Below are 15,788 nucleotides of genomic sequence, written 5' to 3'. Positions count from 1 at the left end.
GAGAGAAAAGAGGTGATTTGCCCGGGGGTCCGGTAGAGAGTAGCAACAGTAAGAGTGGCTGGGAGAGATTGAGAGCCTGCAGACAAGGCATTCAAAAGAGAACATCTGAATCGGGATGATAGTGGCAGGAATCCATTCAGGAAAGATCAGGGCTACGCTCCCTCCAGGTCGAGTGAATCTGGGGACGGAGAGGATCGTGTAGCCCTCAGGGAGTAGAGTGTCAAAGCTTGTGACAAAGCTGGCCGTGAACCATGTCTCCGTAAGACCAAGGACATCAAGGTCCAGTTCTTCAAGGAGGTGGCAGATGTCAGAGGAGTGTTTGACAGCAGAGCGAGAGTTGAGAGTGGCAAGATGAAGAAGGTTGCCAGCCTTAAAGACCTTACTTTAGTTTCCCTGTATGTGCCTCTGGTTTGTATGCATTGTGGGTGTTCATATGTATTGTTGGTACTAGCACAAGTGTGCAGTACGTCTTGAATTGTTAGCTAGTTATTACACGTATAACATTACTCAAAACTCTGATATGGTAGCATTCATTATTGTACTATCCAAAAACACAAGTGAAATTGACTTTACTTACATTTGTAACCTTCTAGACCGAGCACACACTATCTTAAAATAGGGTGCTGGAGGGGTTACTTAGTATCCCCTTTGTCTAGTTTCTCATGTAACAATTTGATGTTACCCTTTCCTCGCTGAATGGCTAGTGGCAGTGGTTTACTTTTAACTACTGTGGTTAGCTTTTACCGTGGGCTGCGTTTGCAGCTGCAGTAAAGCACCCAAGGGTGCCATTTTTGTCAAAATGGCCCGGTCTTCTTTCCCCCCCCCCCCCATTTCTTTGTGTAAAGGTCCTTCTTGAGATTTACTATGCGCACCAAACCAGGTTTGGTCCCTTTATTTATTTTGTCTTTGTCGGGATTCACAAGTGAAGCCCGCCTCTGGCTCCAGGGTGTCTGGCGGGGGCAGGAAGCGAGCAAGGTGCCCGGAACTCCTGTGCGCTGTCTCCTAGGAGACAGAAATACACTCTTAGGTGATTGGCCGACTGGGTGACTGACAGCTGGGCTGGAATGAATGGGAGAAACCTGCATAAAAGGCGAGGCTTTTTGGCTTGGAAGGCAGAGTCGACCACTGGACGCAGGAATCCGAAGAAGAACTTGGAAGAGACGCCTGCTGCAACTCCGGGACGGTTTGTTTGCCTGGTGAAGCCTTGCTGCTGTGCTGAAGCTCCGAATTCATTTAGACTACAGAAGCCCTGTAAGGACGACTTCTCCCCTTTAGTTGGTGGGACCAATTAACTCCAAAGTAAGCCACCTGGACATCCTCTCAAAGCTGGTTGTATTTCCACTGCAGTTGCTGCTGGAACCGAAGAGCCAGGGAGAGGAACGCCAGATTGTGTGCGTTGCTTTTAAGTTGGCCATGAGCTGCAAGCAGGACTGACCGAGCCCGAGCTACCTCAACAGATTACTGGACCCCAGATGCAAGAAAAGCCCATCTCAACAGCCAAGAGTCCGCAGTGGTGCTGTTTGCCGAGACGCGAGGAGCTGTAACTGCGAAGAGCCACTGAATAAAAGTTGGTCCTTTTCGGTCGCCGACCGTCCCTTTGCAGTGCAGGAGTCCTCCAGGCGTCCTTCCTCTTGTCCTGTCATGACCGAGGCCAAGGAACACCGGATCTGCAGAGCGGAACAGGAACAGAAGCCAGCTGGAACCGTTTTTCTTCTAACCGAAGGTACTGTAAAATCTAAGAGAACTTACCTCTTGCTGTGTAACCTCACTTGTTCTCAGTGGAGGCTTGTCTTGGTTGCTTCTGTAGAGTTGCTAACAGCTTCTTTACCTCACAAGCCTAGTCAACTTGTGGCCCTACTTTGATTTCTTCTTATTCTACAAAGACTTCTAAAACATTGTGCAAGACTTTTACCTACCTGCAAGAAGTGCTTCAGCTCACCTGGACTTTTGTCCAATTGACTTTGGTCTGGCCTGGCTCCCTGAATAACTTCTTTCCTCGGACTCTGTGTTTAGCCATCCTTCCAGGAAGGGGTTAACTTACTTTGCATTGAGGGTTACCAAAAGTACTTACCTGCTTCAGAATATTTGTCAGATCTCTTGTTTTTATTCTAATAATCTTTTTCTTTGACATACTCCCAAGTATTGCTCTAAATTCAACAGTGATATATTAATGTCCACATTGCCCTAGATATTGAAGTCACGTGAGGGTGTAGAAAGTGTCTGTGTGCCATCCCAAATGGGTATTTGCTGATTTAGGGAAACTCTAGGTGTGTATTTTGGAGTGTTTTTGTGTGTTAGTAGTATATTGCCCCTTCTGAAGAAGGCTTACTCAAACTGACTGTTCAATTAATAATTGTTTAATCAAGAAACCTTGTGTGTAAGAGTTTATTTGACTACTTATCACTGTGAATCTCTGTCTAACTCCCCTACAGCTCACATTGACCCCTCTGAGATAAGCCTGGCTGCTCAACACGCTACCAACCTGTGTAGTACAAACTTAGACCAAAGGTTGGGTTCCTATTGCCAGGTGGTCAGGGTTGTTGTAGTGCACCCAAAGGGTACTGCATACAATCTTGCCTAACACCCATGATTAACCTTTTTGGGATGCCTATCAAGAGGGACTTCTGCTTTAATAATTGATTCAGAGTTCTCCAGTAATGGCAAAAACAGTTCGTAAACACAATAAAGAATCCTTGTGTAGCCCCTGTTTCCCAGCTGACCCAACGGGGATAAAATAAATATATATAATTAGTTCTGTGGTTCTCTTGTCTTTATTTCTAATGGTGAAAAATGATTAAACTGGATATTATGAGGAATTGCCCTTGGTCTGGAAGTTTTCTGCATTGGGTGCAGCCTTAATTTTGGATGGCTGATGGGGTGGAGTGTAGACCCTGTGTCTGGGCATGGACATTTTATTAATAAATGCCTTTTTTTTGTGAATTGGTGGCTCTGGATATGAGAACTTAATTATTGGTTTCTGTGGATTGGAGTATAACTCCTATGTTTCCTGTGACTTCTCACATGGATCACTGGAAGTGTGTGTGTGTGTGGAGGTGTGTATACATATATATATATTTATATATTTGTTAAAGGGACGTTATGGTTAAGTTGCACTAATAGAAACCTATGAAATTCAATGAAAAATGGTGTTACGTTACAAGTAAAACCGAAAAGCAACCATAACTTGCGCCACCACTGTGCACTGCTAAGACTAACACCCAAGACATCAAAGATGACATCACAAATGTCATTGATGACCTCACATGTGAAATTAATTTGAATGAAACTCCCTACAAGGGGTTATGTTTATAATGTTGGTAGCAAGATGTCCCGGGTGATCTGGAGACCTATCACAAACTACTTAATCTAATTATCCGAGAGAAGGTATTTAAACCTTTGGGAAATCTGAAATACATCCTTGTGTCACTGCACTTCATACATAAAGAAACAGAGTTCAGATCACATTCAAAATACATGAGGGTGGGAAAAAGGGTCTCACTCTCCCCAGGTTAAAAATTAAAAGTCCTGAAATCCAGCAAAGTTGCTTGGGGTCTCTAAGCTAGAGAGGAATTAGCACATTTCTGAGAATTCGCCCCAACAACGGTTAAAGGAAAATGTGACCCTTCATCACCAATATTAGAAGCCCCTTTTCCCAAAATGTTATGCCTTATTAATAAGTCATTGAGGTTTGGCAGGCCCCACTATTTAGCTACCGAAAAATTGAAAATTTCAAGTTGCCTGCAAACTACATGTAGTAACCAGGCTCGAAGATTAGAAGCTCCATGAGCGAACATGGAAAGGACCTATAAGGTAGTGCATCACATTTTCCACCAGTGCTCTGGAACACTGCTGTGCTTTCTTTCCATCACTATTCATTTTTTTTAAGGTCCAGGGGGACTGTCAGGTAGCGGGCTCACCTCCCTGGCACTCCCAGGAAGGGGCTTCCCCTAGAGGAAAAGTGAAAGCCTCTGGGGATTCGTCATAATCCCTACAAATATATTCCAGAAATATTGCAACATTTCCACATATAAGACTTGATTAACGACCACCGTTAAGAGTAGTTTCATGTTAGAAAATTAAAGAAAAAGATGTGCCAGGAACGAATTTAGCTAAACCAATTTGTACACTGTTCAACTTCTGCTGCTGGAATATTTCACAATATGGATTGCCCTCTAAGCTATGTGTGATGATTACACTATGACCAACAGAACATGCAGCTCTCAGTAGACTAATGCACCAACTCCATCAAGCTCAGCTGTAAGACCGACCATTAATATCATTCACTCAATATGAACACTTGACCAAATGCAACTTAGTGCACATGTTTATGTGTTGGTGCACATTCTAATACATACAACACATTCATACTACTCTGTAAAACAACTGCTACATTTGCAAAGCGCCAGGAAAGAAATGGATTGAATTTTTCTAAACAAGTAAAGCCCAAGGACATGCAAACTCCTCTAAAGTATTCGGATGTCTGGCCTGAAAACAAACAAAAAACACTGATAAAGAACACCTTTAAATGATGCAACTATTCATGCGGTCCTGTGAAGATTACAGCTTGATGCGCTTAGCGATGCACAACTGCATGCATGCCTTAAGATGGGGAAAAGGCTGCCTCACTTCTACCATGACAGTAGGTGCTACTTAATTAGGGAAAAACATGGTACAAAGAAAATGGCGTACATAGGGCAACATTTCACAGGCAAGGAAACAAAAAGACATTAAAAAAAAAAGACATTTTCAAGACAGTACCCTTTCAACTATATGAAAAGTTCTTGAGATGTAGAATAGTCGAGATTTTCCAGAAGAAAGAAAATACAGACTCCCACCAAGTTCGTAGTGTATCCAAGCTTGGTATGAGGTTTGTCACAGGATGTCTAAGGTGAAGTCATCTATTGGTGCAGAATGCCTAAAAGAAAGAATAGATCCCTCCCCTCCCCCCCGGCCTCCCAAAGAAAACTGGTATTTTGCCAGCATGTGGGTGTACAGTATGCCAATCAGAAAAAGGATGCAATGTGGACTATGTGAAGATATTCAAATAGATGTACCTTATTTCCTGGGTCTATTGCAAGATCTTCAATTTCTCCATCGTGAGCTTTGAAGTCAAGCAGCTTCTTCATGCTCGGAAACTGAAATGAAACACAGCAAGGGGACGATGGTAAATATTACACAACCTGATCTAAAAGTCACTATGACCACAGAGTATTGCTGATTATTCATACACATACAATGTTATCTTCTATTTATTTAATAGATACACCCTACCCAGTTTTATTCCAGAATGCTCTATGCATGTGTAGTGCTGAGGTTGTTTCACAAGTGACAGTTTAACAAAAAAAAAGCCTCTGCTTGCTGGGAGGTCTGTGTCCTACGTTACAGGTCAGAAGTCTGCATTACTGGTCTGGGTTATTTACTTTAAATGATGTCAGTGGCAGCAAATAAGATCAGATGTTCTTTACTCAGTGTTGTTTACAAAGATCCAACATGTTTACACAAACTGTGGCAGTGAGAACAGTAGTTGAACATGGTGCACTGTAAAACGAAACATAGGACCCGATTCACAGAATGTTTTCCTATGGCATTGCACCATTATAAAACACTTCTGTGAATAATGCACATAATGTTTATTTTGGTTCCAATATCTGCACCCTAGTGGACTTATCAACGTTCGGGTCTGTGTGGTGTAAGTTTCATTTAATTGGTATTTTTGTCCAGTGCAGGCCAAGGCATTTCAGGCGTTGGATGGCCAATCCTTCTTAGGTTCAATCCCTAGAATCTCTTTTCTTAATAGGATGAGCTTATTCATGTGGTTCTTGCAATACCCCTAATTGCAGATGTTAACTTATTGAGTTTGAGTAACACAGGGGGCTGATCGGTAACTAGGCGGCCCCCCATTTGCTGAACCTAGGCATAACCCACGTTGCCTTCTATTGTTTGAGAATTTTGATCATCCTTCCAAACAATGGAAAGATTATTTTATTCCCCCAATAAACAAACTGAATTTCCTTAAAGCAGGAGCGAGAACACAATGACGAGATAAGAGGAGCAGACAGTGGGGTTACAGGGTGTGAGCAGGCATGGATGGGAATGAGGTGTGGGTAGGGACATTGAAATGTAGGCATCAGAGAGGGGAAGTGGACAAAGGAGAACAAAGAAGAGTGACAGATAACGGGAGCAGACAAAAAGAGGGGTCACCGATCAGGAGCAGGGAAGATGGGGTTGGGGGGGGTGGAGAGGGGGGATTTGGCCCCTGCGTCCAAGAAGGGGATCAAACACCAGGGAGCAGATCACACAAGATTAGCAGGCATAAAGGGGGCGGGTCGTTATAGAAGGAGCATGGAGGGGAAGGGGAAACACATGGGGTGTAACTTTGGGGAGATAAAAGGAGTTTTTTTCCAGCGCTTGCACATAAATGGGGGGAGAGGGGGGATATTCAGGGTGTAGAACGATCCTGAAACAAAGGTGCAATGTTTCTTACTTGGAGTAGGAATTTTCAATGAAAAATAATATTTCCTAACTGTGGAATGTCAACTGAAGCTCCAACCATTAGTGACATTTTTGTACAAGGTCGATTAGTGAGGAGATAGTTTATGTGCTTAAATTCTGTGCTTCCATATTTCCCATTTGTGACGATACTGATTACATCTAAGTGGTTAACCCTAATGTGATTGCAAGTCTTACAACCAATATGCAAACTTTAAACTTGATCTTCTGAGGTTATACCAACGCATGCCACATAGGTTACTGCAAACTTAACTGAAACACAATCACCTGGTACCAGACAAATATTTGTCACTACCATATAAAACATTCAGCGTTAGCTGCAAGCAAAGGTAATATATGCTCTATGAGCTGAAATGAGGTTAGAGAGAGACATTAGGGTTCCTCTACTAAACAAATACCTTGGATACAAAATTTAGCACAGAGTTTCTCCACCTTAATGATGTGCATCTACATCATACAAAGTTGACCACAATATGGTCTTATGATGTAGGTCTATGCGATAGGCTTGTGGCCGTCAAGGGGAGTATACGGACCATTGTGGTGAAGTGCCTTCCAAGCCTGTAAATAACGACAATTGCCTTTCTTCCATGGCAATCATCACAGGATAGCACACATGGCAGCATGGAACAACATGAAAGGATGAACAAGATCTCCCCCCATCTTGCAAAAGTATTTCTCCAGTCTTAAGCACTGTTTCAGAGTTAAATATTTCATGGAACAGAGGACAGGATAACCTCTTGACAAATAACAATTTATGTGACTCGCTAAAAACAATTCCATCATTTTACTACGTGGATGATCCTACACGTATTTGCAGATGCATTTGTAGATGGCTTTAATACTTTTTCAACCGGCTATTTGCAGAATGATAGGTCGCCCTCCTGGTGGTCTTTTTAATAGCTGTAAACAATTCTTTGGGTTGGTTTCTGGCCAGAACTCCTTCACAGTATGGTTTGCTAGCCACAGAAGTCCATCTTGTTGAGAAATCAAGTGATTTCCATATTTTGGTTATAAATACCTACTGGAACCCAGCGAAGAGTGGGTTCTGCTCATTCCTTGGGGAGATAGCAGAACTATTGAAGAAATAGTTAATGGGACATAAAGTCCATGTCATATTAGCAGGGGATTAAAATTCAGTATGATGTACATTTGATGTTGATTTACATTTATATTCAGCATGTTCTAACTCGAACGGCTGTTAATGTACAGCTTTCTGTAAAGCCTGGATCTAGACTTAATGGCAATGTTAAGGGTGACTTGTAACAATTGTAATTGTTGCGACACTAGGAATAGGGGTACATCTTCAAATTGCATAAATGATCTATTGGTTAGTTTTAATTTATTTGCAAAATGTAGTAGTACTCGTTATTTGTATAGCACCTTTCACCATTGGTATGGTCCCAACGCAATGTAGGTTGAACGCCCTCTGGGCCCCGATGTCCGGGTATGAGAAATTCGTTAGACGAGTTATGTGCATTTTGGCCAAAGCGAGGTTGGGTAGGGGTGCTCATGTCCCTACTAGCTACCCATATCGAGCTGGCAAGCGGATGGGTGCTTTGAAGTTGACAAGAGTGCGAAAGTAGTAGATAAATTGGGCCTCGCTCGACGCATAATTATTGTCGTGGGGGATAACTGTATTCAAATTTCTGACATGTTGTGTAATATGTCGTTGGGAATGGAGTATGGTTGCAGATGTGTGCAGGTGAGTGGCCCTGCCTTTGGCTGTCTTCCATAAGCATGGAATGCAATACATACCTGCCTGCGGTTGCTTGCTTCTTGGATTTGTAGGTGCGTCATTGACGCTCTACTGTCTTCTGCTAGAGATTATTAGATTATTGTTCCCATCATTCGTTGAGTGCATGAAGTTCATTGCTGCCCCAGCCTTCCTGGGGTGGTTGGGCTGGCACAAGAGTAACAATGTTTCTGTAGTCACATCCTCCCATAGTGATCGCAGCATCCTTTGTGCCACCTTCTTGCCCTAACTTTGAACCAATGTAGGGCTGTCCCTCTAATCTGTGCCTTAACTAGTCAGGAAATGGAATGAAGAGGACCCAAAAGAAAATAGCCACTTTTAATACCTTCATCGTAGAATCGATATGTCGTTTAGAAGGTGTGGAAGGACATTGTTACTCACCCCAAGCAATTTCAATAAAAATGATAAGCAAAAAGAATATACATAATAAATGTACACAAAAAGGAAGCTGCATGCACGCGTTTGATCCCCAGATCCAAAAAAGAAAAATTAGCAGAAATCTCACATTCAAATTTGCCATGAACCAACAAACGAAAAACTCAAATCGACTAGGAGAGCGTGCCAAGCTAGAACAATTGGCTAAAGCAGCATAAACAGTTAATGCTTCAACTTGGTGCTGAACCTATGCTTAAAAAAAAAAATTCTAGCCACAAAACAAGATGGTAACTTTTGGTCCTTAATGGTTTAAAACGACCCATTAGAAACATCACAAATCAATCCTTTTTAGACTATTTGGTTAGACCATTTATCTTCTCTACAAGCGAGGCCCACCTCCACGAATATGGGTTTTAGATCACTACAGTGGATGGGGGAATGAACTTTGATAAAGATGACATTCTACTTCTAATTAAGAAAGCTAGCCACTCAAAGGCCTCCAGCCACAATGGTCTAGCAAACCAAATTATAAAATAAGCCTTGGAACTGTAAGCTTTCATTTTGTTTACTTTGTGCTTAAACATTATTAACGAAAAACAAACCCCCCCCCCCCCCATCTCTTCGAATACGTCCATAGTGGTACCCATTTACAAAAAATGTAACCGCTCGAACCACTTGAATTATAGGCCCATTGCACTGATAAACGTAGATCGCAAACTATTTGCGCCTTTAATATTGGGAAAGATAGAAGAACGAGCCTTTACTACGGGACACAAAGTATCAAACCGAAATCCGAAAACATACAACACCTCTGCAAATGGGAGTTTATTGAGCCCACTTCCACTTAAAGCATGTGAAGCTAACTCTACTCCCGCTTTACTTGGTTTCGTCGATTTCAGTTCAGCTTTTGACCTTGTTGAGCTCAAACTATGGTGAAAGCACACGAAATGGTGTCTTGAGTCAGTCATTTTAAGTATTTTGATCAACATGGTTTGACCAAAAAGGGAGGTCTTTCTATGAGTATTTCCACAAATTCAGGACTTGGGCAGGGCTGCATTTTGGAGCCCTGTCTATTTAATATCTAGATGATCGCCTACAGTCCTACCCCCCTCCAAGCCCCCAGCACAACAATCAGCACATCTTTTGTTTGGCATACGCTGATGCTCTTCTCCTTTATCAAACGCAAGTTGGTTTGCAGCGACTATTTTGTGCTTTAAATAGTTATGCAACACTAAATGACCTCAAAATAAACAAATCTAATACAAAGGTCATGAGATTGTCAGTCTCTAACAAACATCAACTATAGATGGATCATTGATAAAACTCCACTCAAGATTACTGAAATTTTGTATAGCTTGGTATCCCATTGTTCAACCGTTTAAATAAACCTGCACCAATTTCCCCATTTATAATAGGAAAGTCAAAATGATTAAGCCCAAGTTGATTAAGCTCCACATTAAATAAATATGCCAGATTTTCTATTGTACCGATGATCAAGTACTACAAGATGAAGGCGATCTCTAAATTAATTTATGGCATTATATCTGCTCTATGGTTTATTTGGAATTAAATGGTCTGCCTAGAAGGCAGGCTATGGAGAGCAGTCCTACATCTTCCAAAGTGTGTAACAATTTCTGTGGTACTCTTTGAATTAGGTTGAACCTCCCTGAAAGCTTGTCTTACATGCAAAGGTTTATTTCTGTATAGAAAGACCTATGCTACTATGCCGGGTACCTTCTATTTGGACCTCCAAATTTCACTGCTACAAAATAGGAATGTTCATGCAACAAATTGCTGTGCCAAATGTATTGAACTATTAGGTAACAATGTTAGTACCCCTGATCAGTTGGAAGAAGCTCCTGAAACAGAAACTCTGCCTCTGGAAACAGGAATGGGTTAACATCTGTGAAGCCTTAAACTAAAAATTACATCGAAACATAAGACAGTGGGTTAGCTGCGGGAACAGAGACAACAATTTTAGATTCAACTTGATACTCACGAGGGAAATTAGCTCTACCTGCCATTTTTGTAATCAAGATCAGACAATGGAGACACAGAAGCATATACTTAATGTCTGCCCATTGCTTATTGATAGTTGCCAGGAGTATTTTGGCAAATTTGTAAATGAACTGAAAATTAACGATAGAGAATTATTTTGGCAATCCCTGTTTTCTGGCTCCTCCAATTCTCGTACCATAGCGGTTTTAAGATTTTTAAAATGTCATGAATTGATAAAAGTTGTAATGATTAACTGTGCATTGATTATGTTTAAGGAGTACGTTTAGATTGTTTTAGAACATGTGTGTTTTAGTATGTTAAAATTTGAAATAGATTGACATTTGCTACTTAATGTGAATGGTTTTAGATATAAATATAAAAACAAAAAACAAAATTGAAAAAAAAAATAAAGGCTAGGCTGAGGAGGTCAGCCGGAGTGGACCTGAGGTGTGGCGGGGGGCTATGGGGTTAGGGAGAAGAAAAACAAGTCCTGACTGTGCCAGAATCATTCGACTAGTAGCTTTCTACACAGCAACTAGACTTACTAGAGACACAGAACTCTGGCCTACATCAGAGATAGAAGCAGAAAGCAGTGGCGAAGGCACAGAGTCAGGGTATTGTGAAGGTATCATGAAGTAGACAGACAACGGAATTAAAGTTTGGGCTATAAACCTTTACTTGGAAAAAGGCCTATCTTGCCATATGCTAAGGTGGGATTCCCCGACCTAAATGAACTAAGGATAGTGTATGTCTGGAAGTCCAAAGAAAATGTCTGTGTCGAAAACCTATACTTGCCCTCAAATCTATTTGTATACAATGTGTACGGATTTCAGTCTCAAAATAATAGGTGTGCAAATAACAGTTCAGAGCATCTTCCAGCTCTTGGCTTGTAAACTGTTTCCCTTCCCCAAGGTTCAATATATTTCATAGCGCAAAAAGGGGTTCCCTTCCCCAAGCTTTCAACAATTCCAAAAACAATTCCTTGGATACTTCCCAGCTCTTCTGGTTTGCTTATCTTTCACTAATTTCACAAAGTTCAGTTCCTTATTAGCAGTTCACACAAGAGTTCCTTTATATTCAAACACAAGCTATTTTGCAAGTATTTAAGTGCCTTTTCCATAGGCATTTGTCCTCTGTCCAGGTGCAGTTGTCGGACCACACGGTCCACCTAATACAGGTCACACAACCAACACCTTGTTGGCTTCTTCTTCATATGCAAGTTGCCACTGTTTCAGCTTTACAGTGTGTTCGATTTATTCTCATTTTACATCCTCATGATGCTTTACCATTACTCGTTTTACCACCATTCACTTGTTGCTCTTTCATATATTCTTATGTCTCTTGCCAATGCTTGTTCTCTTAAGCTGCACAATTCTTTTGTATCGTATGATTCCACAAAACGGCCTTCATTCAAATCGATATTCAAAAGACTTGCTTTCATTCAAAAATCATTATTCAAAGTGCATTCCTTCATTTAGATCAGCATTCATTAACCTCCTTAGAAGTCTTACATTGTCACGATCCTACCCGCCTGCCACCCAGCACCGCTTCATGTGCGCATTCAGAGACTCCGTTTATGGCATAATTAAAACCTACAAACTGCCTCTGCATTAATTTACTTGTTTTACCGCTTTAGTTTTGGTCTAATCTAATTTCATGTTCCATTCCAGGTTTTGGGTTAAACCAGCAGATGCATTCTGGTACATGTATGCTGTCCAAGAGGCAAAGGAGGCATACTAAGGGTATCAGGTAATATCGCCATATATATGGTCGCCGTAAATAATATCGCCGGGAAAATGTTGTGGCGATATTATTTGGGTGACCATATATATGGTGACAGGGGCAAAACAATTTTTTTTTTTAAAAAAGAAAAAAAAAAAAGTTTGGGGTTGCGGGGGTGTCCCCCGCATGTTCCATGCAATAATGTTGCCACAACAAATGACCATTTTCCGGCGATATTTTTGCATGGCGAGATTTTTGTGGCGACATTATTACATGGAACCATACTAAGTACTTTTGTTTGCAGCAAGCTACTAAGAGCTGGAGAGGCCCCGATTGCATTCACCTGTTACAAGCCACTGCAGGCTAGGCTGCTGAGCGCTAGAGCCATCCACTGCGGCAGGCTTTTGAAGCAGCGGCTGGGCTTAATTGAACAAAGCGGCCCGAGACTGCAATCAGTCAACTGCTTCCACTGGGAGTTTGTTCTGTGCTCTTGTGACCAGTTATTGAACCTTTCCTGTTGCCTTCATCCCATCCGTCGGGAGTCTTAAAATACCTCAGAATATGGTCTCCGGGTTTCACCTTTCACTGATTACAACAGTCTCTTCGGCACACCAAACTCATGATGCTGCTGTATGCCAGTTATCAGTAATCTGCTGGTACCAATCCAACCGCGTTCCCTGATCCCCGGAGATCCATTATCATATTCCAGTACACCCTTCATTCTGATCAATCCATGCTGCCCAGTATATTTGCTTTCCTTTGCTTTCTCTGTGTCTCTTACTTGCAGTCAGCTCTTGCCCCTGCAGTTCCTGTGAATACCTGTCAACTCAGATCAGCTTAGTTTGTACCCTGTGTCTGTTGTATGCTAGCATTGCCTCAGGAATCTACCCTAATCTACAGTGCGATATCATTTTTGCCCTGTGCTCTCTGGCCAGACTCCCGACATGCATGCTCGGCTGATGTCCCGGTGTCCCTCTTCCTAAGTTGACTCACCAGTCAGTGCTTGCAGCATTCAAGCAAGGCTTCCAGATTCCACAAGCTCTCTGGCTCTTGTGCAACACCATTTTCGTCTCACCAGCGGCTCTCTGTGGCTTCGCTCGCTCCCACCACCGATGCATCTCTCACAGCTCAGAGCTCACTCTACAGCTTGCCTGGTCACGACGATTCCTTTTCCACATTCCGCTGCAGGCCTCCAGCTCCCTTTAGCCTTGCTTCCCGCTGCATACACTCAGCATCTTCCAGTGGTTGGTCTCTTCCTCGTCCCAGAACCTGACTGGTGCCTAGCTGGGTACGATATATTGGAAAAATAGGAAAGGGACTGGTAATAGCCTACAAAGGCCTGGGGGATGTCGGACTCATTAGGAAAGGGAAAACGGGGATATTGCGTCTCACCCAAGAGTGTCTCGGGTCCACTCCCCATGTCTCCTCCACCCAGGTAGTCAATAAGTCCTACCTTGCATATCCACCCCCAGGGTCAAGATTCCAATGGCCTTTCCCTGGCCACCTGGGAGGAGGATATCGGGGTAAAAAGTAGTGAGGACGCCCTCAGATTGCTCACAGTATCTAAACTAACATTTACAAACATGGTGGGTACAGAGGTACTACAACATAATACACGTTCAACTATCTCAGCAGAGGTTACTGTTGAATCGACCTTTGTGCTACTCACAGACACAAATCACACTTACTATATGGCTGCTTGTCTCTTCAAGGACTTTAAAAATTCCTCAACCCAGACAGCTTTAGAAAATAATCCAGCTTTTAAACGTGAAAGCCATATTATAGCACTTTCTATGTGTAAAACGGGGTTCCAGATTGTATGCCAACTGACAGTTTACCCACTACATATTATTTAAGATCACAACACCGAATGGCAATGCATGCTAGGATTTCTGGAAAGCTTTCCACAAGATGCAGGTTTTGATACCATTTATTAGACTAACTGCAAATACTATGCAGTTGGAACATAGCATTTATTTTTCGAGGTCCCACAGACTTCTTCGTCAGATGGTGCAGAGTGAAATTATTCGTAAAGAGAAAGCCACAACACAGTTTGTTCACAAAATGAAAAAAGGGCACTTTGTAAATGGATGCAATTGGGTTTGAATATGGTGGAGCAAGCAGCAGGCAGGCTGTACCCTGCTGTTGCTGTGTCCCGAGCCGTACTGGGAGCATAGAGGTCAGGGAGGAGTGCCACAACTGCAGCGTCAAGCTGCTTAATTATTTAATCTTTGCTGCTACGCACCACTGAGCGGAACGGGCAGGCATTTCCCTTCTGTTGTTGCCGTGTCCTGGGAGCTGTGCCTGGAGCGTGGAGGAAAGGAGGAGGAGTGCCCCACGTACAGCACCCAATTATTTAATCTTTGCTGCTCCAGACCACGGAGCAGGCAGCGGGTAGGCTGCTCCTCTGCAGGGCCTCGGAGGTGGCCTCCACTGGCTTAATTCCTTGACATGACGTGATGCGATGTGGTCTACTGAGGTACACCATGGCTGTTGGTGGCTGGTGGTGCCAAGACCCAGCATATCCATTGACTAACCTGGGGAAGTGCAGACAAGCTTTTAAGCCCCCGAAAGACAAAGGGGTGCATGTCACAGCTGTTAGTGGCTGTTTGTGGATAGTGTCCAGTACGAAATGTAGCCACCCATTCCCTGGAATTTAGTGGGATATTATATATCAAGCACTTTTTGCACTTTCTGGCCAGGATACTTAATTCGTGCTATTGCCAAATGCGCCCGAGCCCAGCAGGGATTTCCGCGTGGATCTGCCCTTACAACTTGGTTGAGCACTACCTTCTTTTCAAGGTGAACTATAGAACTCTGGTCTCCTCTCTGGGACCAACTAAAATTGGAAAGACGCAAGGGGGATGGGGGGGGGGGTGGAGTCAGACTCTGGCATCTTCACAAGCTGGTGGAGACACTACCCTTTCGAAGTTCGCACCTGATGGTTTTTCCTTTTTGTTTTAAATTCAGTGACATTTTAAAAAATGATATAGTTTTGAGAACAAAACTTAATTTATACCAAATTGCATATTTTTGAAAATAAGTTATGGCATGAAAGTGTAAAATTAAATGAAATAGCAAAAATGCAGATAATTAAGTCTCAAAATTTCATAGATCATTCACCATTGTCTTTTAATTAAGTTGGACCATCTGTTGGCCATCGTCAAGTAGTCATTGGCTTTTTTTCCAGTTAGTGCAAGAATATTGTTCCAAAATTGAATAATGATGATTGTCAGACTTATTTTTTCCAGAAAGTATTACATTCCATCTGTCTTTTCGAGCGAGATCGGGACCTTTTTTCAATATTATTTCTCTGAATAGCATTCTTTTCTCGGTCAATGCAGGACATTCCATAAAGACATGGAAGGAAGTCTCAGGTATCTGGTGGTGTTTGAAAAAACGACAGTAAGATAGAGCTTTTGGTATCTTT

The 15,788-nt window shown here is 42.4% G+C and overlaps 1 protein-coding gene across 1 annotated transcript in view; it reads right to left on the bottom strand.

Annotated features, from left to right (window-relative positions):
* PREB (prolactin regulatory element binding) overlaps positions 1 to 15,788 on the bottom strand; it is a 207,874-nt gene that overhangs the window by 121,011 nt on the left and 71,075 nt on the right. The window contains exon 4 of the mRNA XM_069605510.1: positions 5,055 to 5,135. Within this exon, the coding sequence (XP_069461611.1) occupies positions 5,055 to 5,135 (81 nt within the window). The remainder of the gene's footprint in view (positions 1 to 5,054; positions 5,136 to 15,788) is intronic.

This window comes from Ambystoma mexicanum, chromosome 4p, assembly GCF_040938575.1.
Source record: "Ambystoma mexicanum isolate Mex_15411 chromosome 4p, UKY_AmexF1_1, whole genome shotgun sequence".
NCBI classification, from domain to species: domain Eukaryota; kingdom Metazoa; phylum Chordata; class Amphibia; order Caudata; family Ambystomatidae; genus Ambystoma; species Ambystoma mexicanum.
This window is presented reverse-complemented; position numbering and strand designations above follow the sequence as displayed.